This window comes from Bubalus bubalis, chromosome 14 (genome assembly GCF_019923935.1).
Source record: "Bubalus bubalis isolate 160015118507 breed Murrah chromosome 14, NDDB_SH_1, whole genome shotgun sequence".
Lineage (NCBI taxonomy): Eukaryota > Metazoa > Chordata > Mammalia > Artiodactyla > Bovidae > Bubalus > Bubalus bubalis.
The window spans coordinates 21,484,514-21,504,304 of record NC_059170.1 but is presented as its reverse complement, the minus strand read 5'-3'; the positions used below and the strand labels follow the sequence as shown (position 1 = coordinate 21,504,304).

At 43.8% G+C, this 19,791-nt stretch overlaps 1 protein-coding gene across 3 annotated transcripts in view; it reads right to left on the bottom strand.

Moving 5' to 3' along the window:
- COMMD7 (COMM domain containing 7) overlaps positions 1 to 19,129 on the bottom strand; it is a 28,227-nt gene extending 9,098 nt beyond the window's left edge. For 2 of the 3 annotated variants that reach the window (XM_045162653.1, XM_006064402.3), the window contains exons 1-3: positions 18,736 to 19,129; positions 7,228 to 7,281; positions 7,028 to 7,130 (exon numbers count right to left, since the gene is read on the bottom strand). In XM_045162653.1, coding sequence (XP_045018588.1) covers positions 7,028 to 7,130; positions 7,228 to 7,281; positions 18,736 to 18,819 — 241 coding nt within the window. In that variant the 5' untranslated portion in view covers positions 18,820 to 19,129. The remainder of the gene's footprint in view (positions 1 to 7,027; positions 7,131 to 7,227; positions 7,282 to 18,735) is intronic. The other variant, XM_006064401.3, reaches the window with a different exon arrangement.
- Positions 19,130 to 19,791: the final 662 nt, after the last annotated feature.

The following is a 19,791-nucleotide window of genomic DNA, read 5'->3' as shown; positions in this document are numbered from 1 at the left end:
GGGCCAGATATTAAAGTAAAAACCAGCTTAAATTATGTCCCTACCGCAAAGTTATCTGTAATCTTTTCTAGGTGACAACTCATAATGATAATGACAATCAATACTAACAGCAATGTAGCTACTACCACTTACTATTGGAGCAAGCACTTTACATTTATTATCTTTCTCCATTTTTTAAAAAGAAATTCTTTAAAAATTATTTTTATTTTTTTGGCTGCACTGCATGGCTTGTTGGGATCTTAGTTCCCTGACCACAGACTGAACGGGATCCCTGTCCTGAAAGTGCCAAATTTAACCTGGGATCACCATCTTTCTCCACTCTTGAAACAATGTATGAGCTACTAGGTATTAGCTCCATTTTATTCCTGAAGAAACTGATTCTCAGAGTGGTTACATGACTTGGCTTAAGGTCTCAGAGCTGTGAAGTAAGCATACAAGGGCTGTGCAGGAACCAAATGCAAGGTGGGGGCCTTATCTGGATCTTAATGAGAACACTTACAAACAAAATGGATGAGACAATGGGGAAGTCTGAACTCTGACTTTGTATTTTAATTTTAGATATGATCATTGCATAGTGGTTTGATAAGGAAGAGAAAGTCCTTTATGTTTTAGCGATATATAACTAGGAATTGAATGAAATGATATGATGTCTGAGATTTGTTTAAAAATAATCCAGTTTGGAGAGCAATGAGTTGAAGTAGGTGGGGCACAGGTGAAGCAATCTGGACATGAGTTGATAAAGGTTGAAATCAAGTTTTTTTTTTTTTTAAGAGAACAATTCTTCATGGACTTATTTTTATTTATTTATTTATTTTAGTTGTGCTGGGTCTTTGTTGCTGTGAGGGCTTTTCTCTAGTTGCAGCAAGCAGGGAATACTCTTTCTAGTTGCAGTGCTTGGGCTTCTCATTGCAGTGGCTTCTCTTGCTGCAGAGCATGCACTCTAAGGCACATGGCTTCAGTAGTTGTGGCACATGAGCTCAGTAGCAGCAGTTACCAGGTTCTAAAGCCCAGGCTCAACAGTGATGGGCACAGGCTTAGCTGCTCCGCTGCATGTGGGATCTTCCCAGACCAGGAATAAAACCCATGTCTCCTGCATTGTCAGGTGGATTCTTTACCATTGAGCCACCAGGGAAGCCCTCAGGTGCTTTTAAGAATTATATACTTAATAGTAAAAGAAAAACATTAAAAAAAAAAAAACAAAACAAACCCACAAGCTTTGAGCTAATCAAGGAGGGTGCAGCAACAGCTTTTCGTCTATAAGATCTAAAGCAAGTCACTTCCCCTCTCTAGGGCTCTGTTTCTTTATCTCCAAGACAAAGATCAGACTAGATCAGCGCTTTACAAAGCTTTTACTTAACCCTCCCCCTGTGCACTCACTCCTGCCCCCAAAAAGAGGAGTTCCAGGGTTAACTGTTTCGCAGATACCGGTTAAGCAGGTCAATCAGTTTACTGCAGGGCTTTTCAGAGACTGAGATATGTTAATGTGTGTGTGAATCTCCAAGATTCCAAGGCTGGGAGGTGCAGGGACAGAACTTTATGACCCTGCCTGGCCACTGAAGTCTTTTCTGGATGAAAACGCCAATTTGAGGAAGACTGATCTAGAAGGTCTTTGGGGTCCCTTGAACTCCAACAAGCCATACCAGGATGAAGGAAGGATAAGGCAATGAGGACACTTTCAGACTAGACAGGGGAAGGCCTTGAAGGCCAAGTTAAAGACTACAGAGTCCATTAGGCAAAGTAAACAGTTGAGAGGAGCAGCAGGGTCCAAGTCGTTCTGTGTTCCAGGGCAAACTAGAATCTGGATGGGAGAACAGAAGTGGAGAGGCTGCTGCCATAACAAGGCATGAAGGGCCGGGAATTTGTTCTGGGATGGCAGCCTTTGGGACTGAAAAGATAATCCCTCATCAGGCCAAGGAAGAGGCCAAGAGACTTACAAGCTACCTCAGATGATTAGCAGATGCTCTGGAAGAAATGCAGAACTCTTGAACTCTGTAGGAAGGGAAAAGTCAGACTGCATGAGAACAAAAAAAAAGAGTAAAACAAACAGAAATTGTTGAGAGCTACTGAGGAGTTCAGCAAACCTGAGACTTCAACTCTAGAACTTGAAAAGCTTTGGGGCATGACATCACCAATTGGAAGGACACGAGTTTGAGCAAGCTCCAGGAGTTGGTGATGGACAAGGAAGTCTGGTGTGCTGCAGTCCATGGGGTTGCAAAGAGTTGGACATGACTGCCTGAATGAACTGAACTGAGCTGAATTAAACAATCAAGAGAATTCATATCCTCTCCATTGAGGGAAGGGATGTTTTATCTGATGATTTGACATCGAGGCACATAAGAGAAACTAACTGAACTATCAATAAACAATGTAGGGCTTTCCTGGTGGCTCAGTGGTAAAGAACTTGCCTGTCCGTGCAGGAGACACCAGTTTCATCCCTGGTCCGGGAAGATCCCACATGCTGTGGAGCAACTAAGCCCGTGAGCCACAACTATTAAGCCTGTGCTCTAGAGCCTGGAACCATAGCTACTTAGCCTGGGTGCTGAAACTACTGAAGCCTGTGTGCCTAGAGCCTGTGCTCCAAAACCACAGAAGCCACGACAGTGAGAAACCATTATGCCACAACTAGGGGTAGCCCCTGCTCACCCCAACTAGAAAAAACTTATACAGCAATGAAGATGCAGCACAGCCAAGAATAAGTAAATAAACAATGTAAAGTTCAGCAGGCATGGTATTTGGATGCTGAACATCCAAAAAGCATGGTATATGCATGCTTTATGGATACTAACTCATTTATTCCTAAAGCATCACCATAAACTGCTCTTACTACTCTGTTGTTCAGATAGAAACTGAGGCCCCAAGAGGCTGATTTGTCCAAGGCCAAATAGCTACCTAAAGTGATATACCCAAGACTCAAATCCAGGTGAGCTTGCAAAGCCCACCCCTGGAACTCAGCACACCTGTGTTCTCTGGACCTACAGAAAACGGTCTGCTATAAACACTGCTCATCAATCCTGCTTGAAGAATATACACCCAACATCCCCTGGGAGGGTCACAGGGTCTCCCAAGTTCAGCTCAAGTCACCCAGCATGAATCAAAAGCTCTTGTTCTAAGTCATCATTTTACTTGTAACTGTGGCTTAGGAAAGTAGTACAGACCTGCCCATGACTTCAAGGAACTATCTGTTAGGACCATGAGATAGATACATACAAAACAGCATGATCAACAGAAGACTAAATAATTATGCTCCAAAAAGGGCTGCAGATAAAAGAATCTATCTCAGTTGTGGAGCGGAAGGGGAGGTCACCATGGATTGAGATGGTTTGGGAAGACATTCTGCAGAGGTAGTACTGGGGCTGGAGCACAGGACTGAGCAGAATTAAGGCAGTCTGTCAGGACTGAATGGCAGGGTGCAGAGATGATAAGGACCGGGAAGAATGGAGGCAGGGACAACAGACAGAGGTCTCCTGAAAAATCAGTGCCCACAATAGCTCACAGGTTTCCTCATTCCCACAGGTGTAGGCTGGACAATGAGAATAAAGAGGATAAAAACTCCTGGTTCTATAAGCTGGACACCTGTCCTACAGAAATGCTCACACACACTAAATACACAGATTTCCTAAGGATGTTCACTGTGGTACGGTACACTTTCTAAGAGTGAAGGATCAGAACTAAAATGTCCAGCAACAGGAAATGGATTAAGTAAAAGAAGATTAATTCAGTTCCAAGTCCACTGCAGTTACCAGAAGAATAAAGCTGCTGTGCGGAAATCTTCATGATGTACTAGGTATGGAAAAATGCAAGCCACAGAGCAATTCTGTGGTTTATTGCCATTGATGAAAAACAAAACTATATGAATGTATATGGCTCTGTCTTATCGGTGTACATAAAAATAGAAAAGGATACATGCCAAAATTATACCACGATTATTTCTAGAGACAAGAGTCGGATGAGGGTTAAAAAAGAAATTTCCCTTTTGACTGTCCAGAGCTCTGCAGTTTTAAGTTTGCAATGAAAATTAATTCTTGTGTTAAGTGAAAGTGAAAGTTGCTCAGTTGTGTATGACTCTTTGTGACTCTCTGTCCATGGAATTCTCCAGGCCAGAATACTGGAGGGGGTAGCCTTTCCCTCCTCCAGGGGATCTTCCCAACCTAGGGATCGAACCCAGGTCTCCAACATTGCAGGCGGATTCTTCACCATTGGAGCCACCAGGGAAGACTGCAATTCTCATCCAGCCTTGTGGTTCTGATGCTTTTAACCCGCCATGAGAGCAAAGAAGGCAAGAATCTCACAAACAGAGGATCATAAAATTCCACAGCTGGAAACCTCAGGGATCTTCTGATTCACACCCCAAACGCTCAGGAGCACAAGACAGGGCAAAGAAAAGGATCTGCATGAAGAATATACCAGAAAGTACAAACAAATCATGTTCCCATCTTTTAATGCATAATTAGGCTGAGATATTGGGAAGATCAGCTTATTACTAATTTTTAAAATACGCAAACTGGGGATACTGTTTTACCTCCTCTCAGCCCAGTCAACATTTATTCATTCTTTAAGCCTGGGCTCAAATGTCACCTCTCTTTAAATAAAATTAACTTTTAATTAAATTGCCAAATTAATTCTAGCAACTTTTAAGACAATATTTAGCTAAAAATAAACAAGTAAACTCCTACCTCATGCGAAGAGTTGACTCACTGGAAAAGACTCTGATGCTAGGAGGGATTGAGGGCAGGAGGAAAAGGGGACGACAGTGGATGAGATGGCTGGATGGCATCACCGACTCGATGGACGTGAGTTTGAGTGAACTCCGGGAGATGGTGATGGACAGGGAGGCCTGGTATGCTGTGATTCATGGGGTCTCAAAGAGTTGGACACAACTGAGTGACTGAACTGAACTGAAACAAGTAAGATAACCTGCTGTCTTATCACTCAGTCAGAGCCACAGTTAACTTTTTTTTTTTACACAAAAATAGGACTGTGGCAGACAGAACTAAACAAAATATTGTGAAAGGTTTTCCATATCATTACATTTTTCTTAACAACATGTTAAAAAATTAATATTAATATAGAACATGAAAAATAAGAACCTTTTGCGGAGAAACTGTGCTAAGCATTTTATTTCAGTTCAGTTCAGTTGCTCAGTCATGTCCGACTCTTTGCAACCCATGGACTGCAGCATGCCAGGCTTCCCTGTCCATCACCAACTCCTGGCACTTGCTCAAACTCAGGTCTATTGAGTCGATGGACATTTATTTATTAATATTTATTCAGCATTTTATTTACATTATCTTAATTAATCTTCAAAACCACCCCCCACACACACCAAAACAAGCTTAGATGGAGTGGAACAACTGCTGAGGGAGGGTTATTGCTAGGGATTGAAAGAGACTGGGTACCAAAGCCATACTACTTATCAAGGGTCAGACTGGGATTCACACCCAGTTCCTACTAACTCAGACTGAATTCTTGATCACTACCATGCGTGTGTACTACGTCCCTTCAGTCGTGTCCAACTCTTTGTGACCCTTTGGACTACAGCCCACCACGCTCCTCTGTCCATGGGATTCTCCAGGCAAGAAGACTGGAGTGGGCTGCCATGTCCTCCTTCAGAGGATCTTCCCAATCCAGGGATTAAATCTACATCTCTTATATCTCCTGCACTGACTGGCAGGTTCTTTACTAACAAGCACCACCACCATACTCCTCTGCAAAACTGGACTACAGCACATCACACCAATTTTCAACAGCTGGGTAACTGGATTGCTTCTAATTTTTCTGTGATAAACAGTGTTACGACAGACAACCCTGAAGCTCAAGCTTTGTGATCACCTCCCTCCTGGCTAGAATCTTTCCCTGACTGCTCTAAAGCAAACCCTGCTTCTCAAACTATCTGCATCAAAAGACCTATTATTAAAATTTTCAATCTACCATGGACTGATACTTTTGTACAATACAATGAAAATTAATTCCTAGAAATATGAAATGAAAAAAAGCTTACAAAATATAAGCCCCAAATAACTCTTAGTGAAATGTGAATACACATCACAGATTAGATAAAAGTGTTAAATCAGTGTAAACTTCCTGCTTTTGATAACTGCACTGCAGTTGTGAAAGAAAATGTTTTTGGTCTTACAAAATATGTACTAAAGTCTTAGCAAGGATAAGGGTAAGGATAACTGAGCTAAAGACTCATCCAATAACTGGATCAAAAAAATTTTTTAATTTAGATAAGTTTCTATGCTATGATTACCCTAATAAATCATTAGAAGATTGTGAGACTCTCATTAGTTCAGGTTTTTGTTGAGCTCCAGGCATGCTACCCCGCTAGAAAAAAATTTATGTATCCAAAACTGGCCACAAAACATGTACTGATTAATGTTTACGATCTAGGGAAAATAAAAAAAAAAGCTCCAAATGGTTACAATGGTCAATTATATGTTACATATATTCTACCACATTAAAAAAAATGCAAGTCCCATTTTTTACAATTAGTAGATTCAAGAAACTTTGTCAAGGGACTGCCCCTGATGGTTCAGTGGTTAAGAGTCTGCCTTGCAATGCAGGGGACCGAGGGTTCCATCCTCTGTCGGGGAACTAAGATCCCAGGTGCCACATAGCAACTAAGCCTGTGAACCACAGCTAGTGAGTCTGTGCCGAAATGAAGATCCTGCATGCCGCAGCTCGGACCCAAGGCAGCCAAATAAATACATAAAAATAAATAAATATTTTAAAAAGAGAGAAACTTTGTCAAGTTGCTGTAAAAGTTTATAAACCCTTAGTCTCAATCTTATACCTACCACGTAGAGGAAAGGTAAGCCTGGGGACCGAAGTGGGGATGCAGACTGCAATTATGCTCTCCCACGGCTGTCTGTCTACCTGGCTTCCCTGCCTTGACTGCAGTCCCGCCCATGTCTGGTTCCCTACCAAGCGCTCTGGCTCAGTGCCCAGAGCACGCCTGCCAACTCGGTGGATTGAGGGAATGTTCAAACAATGTCTCTGGCCTCGGCTGCTGGGAGGGGCTACTCACCATTTGGAACCAGGAGGAGGCTCTTCACGATGCTTCTCAGGGGGCCAAGACTGATCTGGTTGGTGGCGGCAAATTCAGAGAGCTGAGCCAGAAACCTTTCCACCTGCAGACGGGGGACAGCACAAACCAGGCCTTCACTTCAAGCACCTCAGGACTGCAGACCCACCCTCGGGAACTCTCCTTATTACAAGATACTTTACCTCTTTTGGCTCAGTTAGGAAGTGGAAGAGCACTTCAGTCAGGGCTGAGAATTGCTGTGAAGAGAAGAACACAGAACATCAGAAAACTCTACTCCTGGATCAGTGTTTCCCCGTTCCATCCAACTACAGCCCCTTAAGAGAGAAGAGGGGGCTTCCATGGTGGCTCAGTGGAAAAGAGTCTGCCTGAAAATGATCCTTGAACTGAGAAGATCCCACATGCCATGGAGCAACCAAGCACGTGCACAACTACTGAGCCTGTGCTCTAGGGTCCAGGAGCCAAATACTGAGCCTACGTGCTGCAACTACTGAAGCCCTCTCAAGAACAAGAGAAGCCACCATAATGAGAAGCCTGCAAACTGCAGCTAGAGAACGCAGCCACTGTTCATCACAACTAGAGAAAAGCCTGATGGCAGCAAAGACTCGGCAAAGCCAAATACAAAAATAAACAATTTATCTTTTTTAAAAAAGAGAGAAGTGAAGAGAACATAGATGTTGATATCAGTTTTGATCTTAGAGTTACAAACACTTGTAATTTGAAAAGATATAAGCACATTAATGTTCACTGCAGCACTATGCACAATAGCTGAGATAATGAGGCAACCTAGGTGTCTATCAACAGATAAGTGGATAAAGATACACTCCATACATACAATGGAATATCACTCAGCCATGAAAAGAATGAAATCTTGCCATTGGCAGCAACATGGATGGATCTAGAGGGTATTATGCTAAGTGAAGTAAGCCAGAGAAAGACAAATGCCATATGATCTCATACATAGAATGTGAAAAACCAAATAAAACAAAAATAGACTCATAGATACAGAGGGGAGAGGGATGGGGTATGAAACAGGCTAAGGGGATTAAGAGTTTTGTACATTAGCCATAGGGATGTAATATACAGCATCAGGAATATGGTCAATAATACTGTAAAAAGTTAGCATGGTGACAGATGGTTACTAGACTTGGCATGGCGATCATTTCATAATGTATGCAAATGTCAAGTTACTATGTAGTCCACCTGACACTAACATAGTCTATGTCAACTATATTTCAGTAAAAAAAGAAAAAAAAAAAACAGTTACAAATACTCACAATACCCACCACCAGCGTCCATCTAACTATACCTACCACTCGATTGTCTAAAAAACTCATATTTTGTTGGGATGCTTACAAGATACATATTGAGAGACTGACTGTGTGCACACATGTTCACACATAAATCTCAAGGGGTCAAATACCTTCTAACACCTCCCCCAAAATAAGATCTAAAAAAAATCACTGAAATAGTGTTTTTTTTTTTCCTTCCCTTTGTTTTGTAAGGCCCAGGTGGCTCAAGTGGTAAAGAATCCACCTTTTATGCAGGAGACATAAGAGACGTGGGTTTGATCCCTGGGTCAAGAAGATTCCCTGGAGGAGGAAATGGCAACCCACTCCAATATTCTTGCCTGGGAACTCCTGTGGACAGAGAAGCCTGTCAAGCTACAGTCCATGGGGTCACAAAGAGTCAGACACGTCTGAGTGACTGAGCACGCACATACTCGCTCTTTTTGCTTATACTTCCACATATTTATTATTCAAACATAAATCAATCCAAATAATATAAATTTTCCCATTTTCACTCTCATATATGGTAACATGTATATGAACTTTTTCTCTACCTTACTTTTTTTTGAGGGGGGCACTGCATGTGGCATGTTAGTTCTCTGACTAGGGATTGAACGTGAGCCCCATGCACTGGAAGCATGGAGTCTTAACTACTGGTACCGCCAGGGAAGAGGGAAGTCCCTCTATCTTGCTTTTGAAAGCTGTTACTTCTGTGTGGCAAGATTTTAGGTGATTTTTATTTTCTTCTGTGTTGTCTATCCATGTTTTCTGGGTTTCTCTTCCCCACAATAAACATCTTATTGAATATGTGACAGAATAGCAAATTTTAACACGTTATTGTACATTATCTTACTGAGTGATAGTCACTCAGTCATGTCTGAGTCTTTGTGATTCCATGGACTGTAGCCCGCCAGGCTCCTCTGTCTATGGAACTCTTCAGGCAAGAAGACTGGAGTGGGTTGCCAGTCACTTATGCTTTTGTGCATGTGAAGACTGGAGTGGGTTGCCAGTCACTTTTTCTTTTGTGCATGTGAACCTCTTTATCAGTACTATATTACTAAGAACTGAGTATCTGTGTGCCCCAAAATTCATAGGTTGAAGTCCTAACCCCAATACTACTGTATTTGAACAAAGTGCCTGTGAAGAGGTGACAAGGTTAAAAGAGGTCATAATGGTGGGGCCCTAATCTGATAGGGCTGGTGCCCTTGTAAGCATCAGGAAGTTCTGAGGAAGTCACCCTAGAGCTCTTTCTGTGAGGCCCACGTTATGAAGACACAGCGTGAAGAAGGCAAGCCAGGAAGAGAGCTTTCACTAGGAAATGAATCTGTGGATACCCTAATCTTGGACTTCCAGCCTCTGGAACTATGAGGAATAAATTTCTGTTGTCCAAGCCACCCAGTGTGCGGTATTTTGTTACAGCAGCTTGCACAGACTGAGACATTTATCATTATTTTCCCATGTTCTCTCCTGATGGACACGGTGTGTGTGGCACAGTGAAGGAAACCAAGACACAAGAGTTTAAAAGACCCAGATGTGAAACACTGTTCTGATCATCCAGGTGACCCTGGGCAAGTCACTTAGCCTCACTGTGTCTCAGTCACCATCAGAAAGACAGAGGTAATAATACATAGCGTCCAGAACAGTACTAATCAGCTCATACAAAGCCTCCAGTAGAGTCAGACTAGAAGCTCAACAAGCCTCTAGTATGCATGTATGTATGTGTAGCAGTTACCACAGCCACAGTTAAAGTCACTATGCCATTAGAGCCACCTTTAACATTTAGACAAAAAAGACAACAGGCATGTATTGCGGCTCAAAGCCCCCAAAACTGTACATATGACTGTCAAATGCATTTGCCCCTTTTTCCATGACACATAAACTTTACACAAACCCCTGGCAAGGTTCTGTATTATTTTCTTCTAAAATGTGTTCTATTTTAAAATATAAAACTAGTCTTTGGAAATGTAAAAGTAATATACACGCAAGGTTTTTAAAAAGACCCACTCAGCTAGCATAAAAGAATATAAAATAAGATGTCTCACTCTCTCCCTGCCCCCTCCCACCTCAGTCCCACTACCCATAGGTAATTATGCTAACACCTCTGTGGCCTTCCCATCATTTCATTTTTCTTTAGTTTCTTTTAAATAGAAATGGGATCATACTGAACCCACTCCCTGCACCTCACCTTTTTTCCCACTCAATTACACTTTAGAGATCAATCATGTCAGCACATATAAATCCACCCAGTTCTTTTAACAACCGCATGGCATTCAACAGTTAAGACAGCATAATTTAGCTCCCTAGAAATGAACATTCGTGTGTGTATGTGTTGATCTTATGTTAACGATGCTGAGATGAATATCCTCCCACATACTTCTTTGTGAAATATGTATGTGTATGTCTATAAGATGTATTCTTAAAATGTATTCTAGGTGAAAGGATATGCTTTTAAAAAAATTGTTTTTTTTGGCCATGCCATGCCATATGGCAGGTGAAATCTTAGTTCCCCCATCAGGGATCAAACCTGTGCCCACTGCAGTGGAAGCACAGAGTCTTAACCACTGGACTGCTGGGGAAGTCCTATATACATTTTAAAAATTGAGGTACAGTTGATGTAAAATATTATATAAGTTTCAAGTATACAACACAGTAATTGCTAATTTTTAAAGGTCATATCCATTTATAGTTATTATAAAATATTGGCTATATTTCCTGTATTGTACATTATATCCTTATAATTATTGTTGTTGTTTAGTTGCTAATTCGTGTCTGACTCTTTTGCAACCCCATAGACTGTAGCCAGCCAGGCTGCTCTGTTCATGGGATTTTCCAGGATTTTCCACTCCAAGAATACTGGAGTGGTTTTCTTGCCGTTTTCTTCTCTGGGGGATTCTCCCAACCCAGGGATTGAACCCGTATATCCTGGATTAGCAGGCGGATTCTTTACCACTGAGTCAAAAGAGAAGCCCATCCTAACCATAGCTTATTTATTTTTTACATAATAGTTTGTGTCTCTTAACCTTCTATCCCTATCTCCCCTCCCCACTCCGCTCTGGAAACCACTAGTTTATTCTCTAACATATGTGAATTTTAAATTCTGAGAAAATATTGCCAAATTGCCTTGTAGAGAAGTTGCATGGATTTACACTCCCACCAGCTAATGGTATCTTAGAGTCTCTGCTTTTTCAAAACTCCATGGATATCCCACAGAAACACTCTAGCCTTGCTGGTCCAGGGTTTTTCTTTCTGCGATATTTATGACATTGGGTATCAGTCTTGCACAAATGTTGACAGAGTGAAAACAGAATAGTCAAGACTAGCTTCAGAATGGGTCCTCAAACAGTTTTCCTCTATTCCTTTAATTTTTTTTTGCTACAGATCTGTGGAACTGTCACATCTTTGGCCAACCATGTTTCCTATGCCACTAGGGCCTTAAAAAAAACGGGGTGGCTGAGAGGGCCTCCAGCTGCTCTTTCATTTCCAGGCCTCAGCCTAACACTCAGGATGGAGCTCCTTGTGTGTGCTCATCCCTGCCTTTCCTCCCATGAACAGCCTCAAGCTACTCTGCTCTGTAGGCTGTTATCAACTCCCACCCCTATCTCCACTTTTTCAAACCCTCCTTATCCTTCAAAGCCCTGCCCAGATACCAGGACTCTCCCAACAAGAAAGGGACCTACCCAGATTCTTAACTTCTGAGGCTCCCTCTTGGAACCTCACCTGGGGGCACTTAGAATTTTCAATCTTGATAAGGAGTACAAACCTGTCTTAACAGAGAAGGTTTCTCCTCCAGCTTCTTAGGGTCACAGCACCTTAATTATTGTAAGTGCAGAGTTAAGTATCTGTTGAACAAATCTTCCCTAAACACTTTCCCCATTCTTTGCCTTTGTACCTGCATAGCTCTCTCTCCCTGGAATGCTTACCTGAGCATGACTAGCCATGAAATAAAAATCTTAACGAATTCTCACTAGTTAAACATATGAAAAGATGCTCAAGATTATTCCAGATGAGAAATGAACATCAGCAGAACAAGGAGATACCATTTTTCATTTGTCAGATCTTCAAAACTAATTGTCTGACGGCAGCAGGGTTGGAAAGTAACAGCCGTGACCGCACACTGTTGAGAAGATAAACTGGGGCAAACTTTCTGGGTTACAACTTGCAATCCATGTCTAATTTTTCAAACGATCAAACCCTTTGACCTGGTAACTCCACTCACGAAGCACACCCTTCAGAGATATCCCAAAAAGTAAACCCAGACAGAAACAAGGCAGTGTGTTGACAGCAACAAACAAAAATAAAAAACTGAAAGCAACTGAAGTGTCTATTAACAGGGGACTGGTTAAATTATGCTATATCCATTTTAAGGAATATCACAATAATGCCTTTACTGTCAAAAAAAAAAAAGTTTTTAAACTTTTTTTACCCATAAATATGATGGCAGATGCAGCTTTTTTTTCTATAAAGATATATGAGAAACTATTAAAATGATGATTTCTGGAGACAAGAGAAATAGGTATTTTTATTTTAACTTTGTATCTTTCAGTACTGTCTGAATTTTCTAAACTTGTATGCTGCTAGGTGAGAGACTGTTGACCATTTATTTCCTTCTTTATATTTTTTCTGAATTTCCTCTGATAACCACGCTAAAAATGATTCTTTTAATCCTACCTACTCTCAAGGCTCCATGTTACCTAGAACTGATCACAGCATCACAGAAGACAGGCAGATTCACATAGTAATGTACCGTGTCTCCATTTTCTGACCTGCCGCAGTAGATCACAACTTCCCCAGAACAACAGGCCTCATTCATCAAGACTTTGTAAACTTTACTGGGTTTAGCGGCTATTTATGATTATACAGTGGAAGTGAGAAATAGATTTAAGGGCCTAGATCTGATAGAGTGCCTGATGAACTATGGAATGAGGTTCGTGACATTGTACCAGAGACAGGGATCAAGACCATCCCCATGGAAAAGAAATGCAAAAAAGCAAAATGGCTGTCTGGGGAGGCCTTACAAATAGCTGTGAAAAGAAGAGAAGCAAAAAGCAAAGGAAAAAAGGAAAGATATAAGCATTTGAATGCACAGTTTCAAAGAATAGCAAGAAGAGATAAGAAAGCCTTCTTCAGCAATCAATGCAAAGAAATAGAGGAAAACAACAGTATGGGAAAGACTAGAGATCTCTTCAAGAAAATTAGAGATACCAAGGGAACATTTCATGCAAAGATGGGCTCGATAAAGGACAGAAATGGTATGGACCTAACAGAAGCAGAAGATATTAAGAAGAGATGGCAAGAATACACAGAAGAATTGTACAAAAAAGATCTTCACGACCCAGATAATCACAATGGTGTGATCACTGACCTAGAGCCAGACATCCTGGAATGTGAAGTCAACTGGGCCTTAGAAAGCATCACTACGAACAAAGCTAGTGGAGGTGATGGAATTCCAGTTGAGCTATTTCAAATCCTGGAAGATGATGCTGTGAAAGTGCTGCACTCAATATACCAGCAAATCTGGAAGACTCAGCAGTGGCCACAGGACTGGAAAAGGTCAGTTTTCATTCCAGTCCCAAAGAAAGGCAATGCCAAAGAATGTTCAAACTACCACACAATTGCACTCATCTCACATGCTGGTAAAGTAATGCTCAAAATTCTCCAAGCCAGGCTTCAGCAATATGTGAACCGTGAACTTCCTGATGTTCAAGCTGGTTTTAGAAAAGGCAGAGGAACCAGAGATCAAATTGCAACATCTGCTGGATCATGGAAAAAGCAAGAGAGTTCCAGAAAAACATCTATTTCTGCTTTATTGACTATGCCAAAGCCTTTGACTGTGTGGATCACAATAAACTGTGGAAAATTCTGAAAGAGATGGAAATACCAGACCACCTGATCTGGCTCTTGAGAAATCTGTATGCAGGTCAGGAAGCAACAGTTGGAACTGGACATGGAACAACAGACTGGTTCCAAATAGGAAAAGGAGTACATCAAGGCTGTATATTGTCACACCCTGCTTATTTAACTTATATGCAGAGTACATCATGAGAAACGCTGGACTGGAAGAAACACAAGCTGGAATCAAGATTGCCGGGAGAAATATCAATAAACTCAGATATGCAGATGACGCCACCCTTATGGCAGAAAGTGAAGAGGAACTCAAAAGCCTCTTGATGAAAGTGAAAGTGGAGAGTGAAAAAGCTGGCTTAAAGCTCAACATTCAGAAAACGAAGATCATGGCATCTGGTCCCATCACTTCATGGCAAATAGATGGGGCAACAGTGGAAACAGTGTCAGACTTTATTTTTCTGGGCTCCAAAATCACTGCAGATGGTGACTACAGCCATGAAATTAAAAGACACTTCCTCCTTGGAAGGAAAGTTATGACCAACCTAGATAGCAGAGATATTACTTTGCCAACAAAGGTCCGTCTAGTCAAGGCTATGGTTTTTCCTGTGGTCATGTATGGATGTGAGAGTTGGACTGTGAGGAAGGCTGAGCGCCAAAGAATTGGTGCTTTTGAACTGTGGTGTTGGAGAAGGCTCTTGAGAGTCCCTTGGACTGCAAGGAGATGCAGCCAGTCCATTCTGAAGGAGATCAGCCCTGGGATTTCTTTGGAAGGAATGATGCTAAAGCTGAAACTCCAGTACTTTGGCCACCTCATGTGAGGAGTTGACTCATTGGAAAAGACTCTGATGCTGGGAGGGATTGGGGTCAGGAGAAGGGGACGACAGAGGATGAGATGGCTGGATGGCATCACTGACTCGATGGACCTGAGTCTGGGTGAACTCCGGGAGTTGGTGATGGACAGGGAGGCCTGGTGTGCTGCAGTTCATGGGGTCACAAAGAGTCGGACACGACTGAGCGACTGAACTGAACTGAACTGGTGCATAGTAGGCATTCAGATAAATATGTATCAAATAAGCAATAAATAGTGATGCCGACATTAACACAATGATTCTTTTCTTCCTTGAGGCCTAGATCTCAAGTAAAAGGCTAATGAAAGTAATAGCTAATAGAAATAGCTAATAGCTAATAGACGGAGAAGGCAATGGCACCACACTCCAGTACTCTTGCCTGGAAAATCCCATGGATGGAGGAGCCTGGATGGCTGCAGTCCATGGGGTCACTGAGGGTTGGACTCAACTCAGCAGCTTCACTTTCACTTTTCACTTTCATGCATTGGAGAAGGAAATGGCAACCCACTCCAGTGTTCTTGCCCGGAGAATCCCAGGGACGGGGGAGCCTGGTGGGCTGCCATCTATGGGGTCGCACAGAGTCGGACACAACTGAAGTGACTTAGCAGCAGCAGCAATAGCTGATAGAAATAGCCAGAATAGCTGGCTAATGAAAGCCAGCTAATAGACTGGCTACTCAGAGAAGTCTGATCACCCAAGAAAAGGGGCGAAAATGGCCCAAAGGACTTCGATAAGGGCTGCCTGCCCTTAAGTTCAGTTCAGTTCAGTTCATTCACTCAGTTGTATCCAACTCTTTGCGACCCCATAAACCACAGCACGCCAGGCCCCCCTGTCCATCACCAACTCCCGGAGTTCACCGAAACTCATGTTCATTGAGTCAGTGATGCCATCTAACCATCTCATCCTCTGTCGTCCCCTTCTCCTCCTGCGCTCAATCTTTCCCAGCATCAGGGTCTTTTCAAACGAGTCAGCTCTTCGCATCAGGTGGCCAAACTATTGGAGTTTCAGCTTCAAAATCAGTCCTACCAATGAACACCCAGGACTGATCTCCTTTAGGATGTACTGGTTGGATCTCCTTACAGTTCAAGGGACTCTCAACAGTCTTCTCCAACACCACAGTTCAAAAGCATCAATTCTTCGGTGCTCAGCTTTCTTTATAGCCCAACTCTCACTCCATACATGACCACTGGGAAAACCATAGCCTTGACTAGACGGACCTTTGTTGGCAAAGTAATGTCTCTGCTTTTTAATATGCTGTCTAGGTTGGTCGTAACTTTCCTTCCAAGGAGCAAGCATCTTTTAATTTCATGGCTGCAATCACCATCTGCAGTGATTTGGAGCCCAGAAAAATAAAGTCTGACACTGTTTCCACTGTTTCCCCATCTATTTGCCATGAAGTGATGGGACCAGATGCCATGATCTTTTCCGAATGTTGAGCTTTAAGCCAACTTTTTCATTCTCTTTTTTCACTTTCATCAAGAGGCTTTTTAGTTCTTCTTTACTTTCTGCCGTAAGGGTGGTGTCATCTGCATATCTGAAGTTATTGATATTTCTCCCAGCAATCTTGATTCCAGCTTGTGCTTCCTCCAGCCCAGTGTTTCTCATGATGTACTCTGCATATAAGTTAAATAAGCAGGGTGTGACAATATACAGCCTTGATGTACTCCTTTTCCTATTTGGAACCAGTCTGTTGTTCCATGTCCAGTTCCAACTGTTGCTTCCTGACCTGCATATAGGTTTCTCAAGAGGCAGGTCAGGTGGTCTGGGATTCCCATCTCTTTCAGAATTTTCCACAGTTTATTGTGATCCACACAGTCAAAGGCTTTGGCATAGTCAATAAAGCAAAAATAGATGTTTTTCTGGAACTCTCTTGCTTTTTCCATGATCCAGCAGATGTTGCAATTTGATCTCTGGTTCCTCTGCCTTTTCTAAAACCAGCTTGAACATCAGGAAGTTCACGGTTCACATATTGCTGAAGCCTGGCTTGGAGAATTTTGAGCATTACTTTACCAGCGTGTGAGATGAGTGCAATTGTGTGGTAGTTTGAGCATTCTTTGGCATTGCCTTTCTTTGGGACTGGAATGAAAACTGACCTTTTCCAGTCCTGTGGCCACTGCTGAGTCTTCCAGATTTGCTGGCATATTGAGTGCAGCACTTTCACAGCACTCTTAAATGGCCTTAAACTGCTCAAATTATTTCCCTAAACCATTTTTTCTTATCTGTAAAATGGGAATGGTAATAGTACCTGACTCCTAGGGTAGTTGCAAGAACTCAGTGACTCAATACACATAAAAGCACTTAAAACTGTGCTATGCAGTAAAATGGTCACTAACCATATCGAGCTCTTGAAAAAGGCTAATCCAAAAAAAAAAAAGCTAATCCAATTTGAGATGTGCTTTAAAATACAGACTAGAATCAAAAACCTTAGTACCAAAAAAAAGTGAAACATCTCATCACTATTTTTTTATGTGGGTTACACATGGAAATGATAATACTTTGATAGAGTGGGTTAAAGAAAACACATTAAATTCATTTCCTCTTTCTTTTTAGTTTTTAAATGTGGCTACTAGAAAATGTAAAAGTAGGCCTGAGGCTTGTAGTTTGTTTCTCTTGGACATCACGGCCGTAGGACACGACTGCCATCACATTTAGTGTTCCTTTATGAGAGAACACCAAGTCGTGAGGATGCTGAGATGACCGAGTGGCCCCACCTCCTGGGAAGTTACAACACAGTGGGGGGAACAGATGTACCCTTGCAGTGATCCTGAGACCTGTCATTTTAACTTGCTTCATTTGGCTGCCTTGGTGGTAGGAAAGGGACATCCCAAACAACACAGGAGCAGGAAGCCTTCAAGGTTGACTGGCTAGCACCTGCAGCCTGAAGAGTGAGAAAAAGCCTTTGACAGCTCCACTATCATCAAGGACCTGCCCTCCACTGTATAGGGTACATGGTTCTTTCCTTGGGGACTACAAGTGCTGTGCTGTGCTGTGCTTAGTCGTGTCAGACTCTTTGTGAGCCCATGGACGGTAGCCACCGCCGGGCTCCTTTGTCCATGGGGATTCTCCAGGCAAGAATACTGGAGAGGGCTGCCATGGACTACCAGTATCTCCCTTAACTGGGGGGTGGGGGTGGGGATGAGGAGAGGATGTCATCCCCAGCCTGCCCACAGAGCCACTCTGGCTTGGCTATTACCTGCACCCACATCCCATCCTCAGATGACGTGCCCCACTCCAGGCAGCTTCTGCCCCCTTGAGATGTTAAGACCCTCCTCAGTCTCCCCCAAAACCCCCCTCCCCCCGTCTTCCTACTAAAGGTCTCAGTCCCTCACCTGACCCACCAAATTCCACAGCTCCCCCAAACTCCATCGGCCTCCCAAAGCCCTTACTGCGTTACTTTAAACTGCTTTCAGCCACATCAAGACTCCCCTCAGCCCTTCTTCCGGGATCCTGCAAACTCTCTTCCTCCCCAGGACCCTCGGAAGTCTCCTCGTACCATTTCTTGGCCGCCGAGGTTTCCCTGGCGCCCTTCAGCTTGGCCTCAGACCTCCCTTAATCGCCCGGCCCTCAAAACTGGCCTGAGACCCTAACTCCCCTCAGCCCTTCTCCGAACCCACCACCCCCAAGCCAGGCTCGCACAGCGGCCTGCCGCGGCCTAACCCTCCACCCCTCCCCGGGAACCGCCCCGGCCCCGCGCCGCGGCCGCCCGGCCCACCTGCGCGCCCAGCTGGTTCAGCTGCTGCATGTCGCCGCCCACGGCCTCGGGCACGGGGTCCTGTGTGCAGTGCAGCCGGCCCATGGCGTCCGCCCGGCCCCGCAGGCCCCACGCTCCCGCACCTCCCCCGACTTCCTCCTTCGCGCGGCCGGAGTGGCCGCGCTTCCGCAGCCGCACTTTCGCCACCGGCCGCGGGCGCTGCCGCCGCAGCGCTTCTCCCGGGCGGGTCCCCGGGGGCGCCCTGGCCGAGCCGCGCACTCGCGCGCGGACCCCGGGTGGGGCGCGGCGGGGGCGCCCTGGGGGAGCCCAGGATACCAGCAATCGCTGTGCCCAGGCCAGGACCCTGAGCAGCAAAGCGGTGAGACCCGGACTCCCAGCGGGATCTCCCGCCGCCGCTGGATGACCCCTGGGCACTGCGCTTGCCCGCTTCACTCTCCGTGTAAACGATCGCGGGGGTGTAAACTTGTTTCCCTCTCCGTGTAAACGATCGCGGGGGTGGCGCCTTAAATGAGCTAACCCTCCTAAAATATTCAGAAGATAGCCTAGCACACAGAAGGTCCTCAATCAATAGCTGGCTGCTATCATTATCATCGTTATGATGGATTCTGCATGTATTCAGTGCATGCCTCCTCTTAGATGCCAGGCACTGGCAATAGAAAAGTGAACAGACAGGCCCAGTGTCCCTGAGAGAGCTTGGGTCAGAGCAGAGCAAAGCAATAAAATCTCAAACTTGGGCTTGCACCAGCATCATCTGGAGGGCTTGCTGTAATGCCAATTGCTGGGACCCACCTCCAAAGGCTCTGCTTAGAAAAGCCTGGGATGGATCCTGAGAATTTTCCATTCCCAACATCTTCCCAAAGACCACACTTGGGGAAACTCTGGCGTGGAAGAAACTGACCCACAGAAGAGGAAGATGGTCAGGTTGGTGGAGGGGAGATCTGGGGGACAGTGACAATCACTGCAGCCCTTGAAACACTGTAATCCCCATGTTCTCTTCCCAAGGATCCCTTGAAGTCCCAGATATTACCTGATCCCCATTGGACAGATGAGAAAACC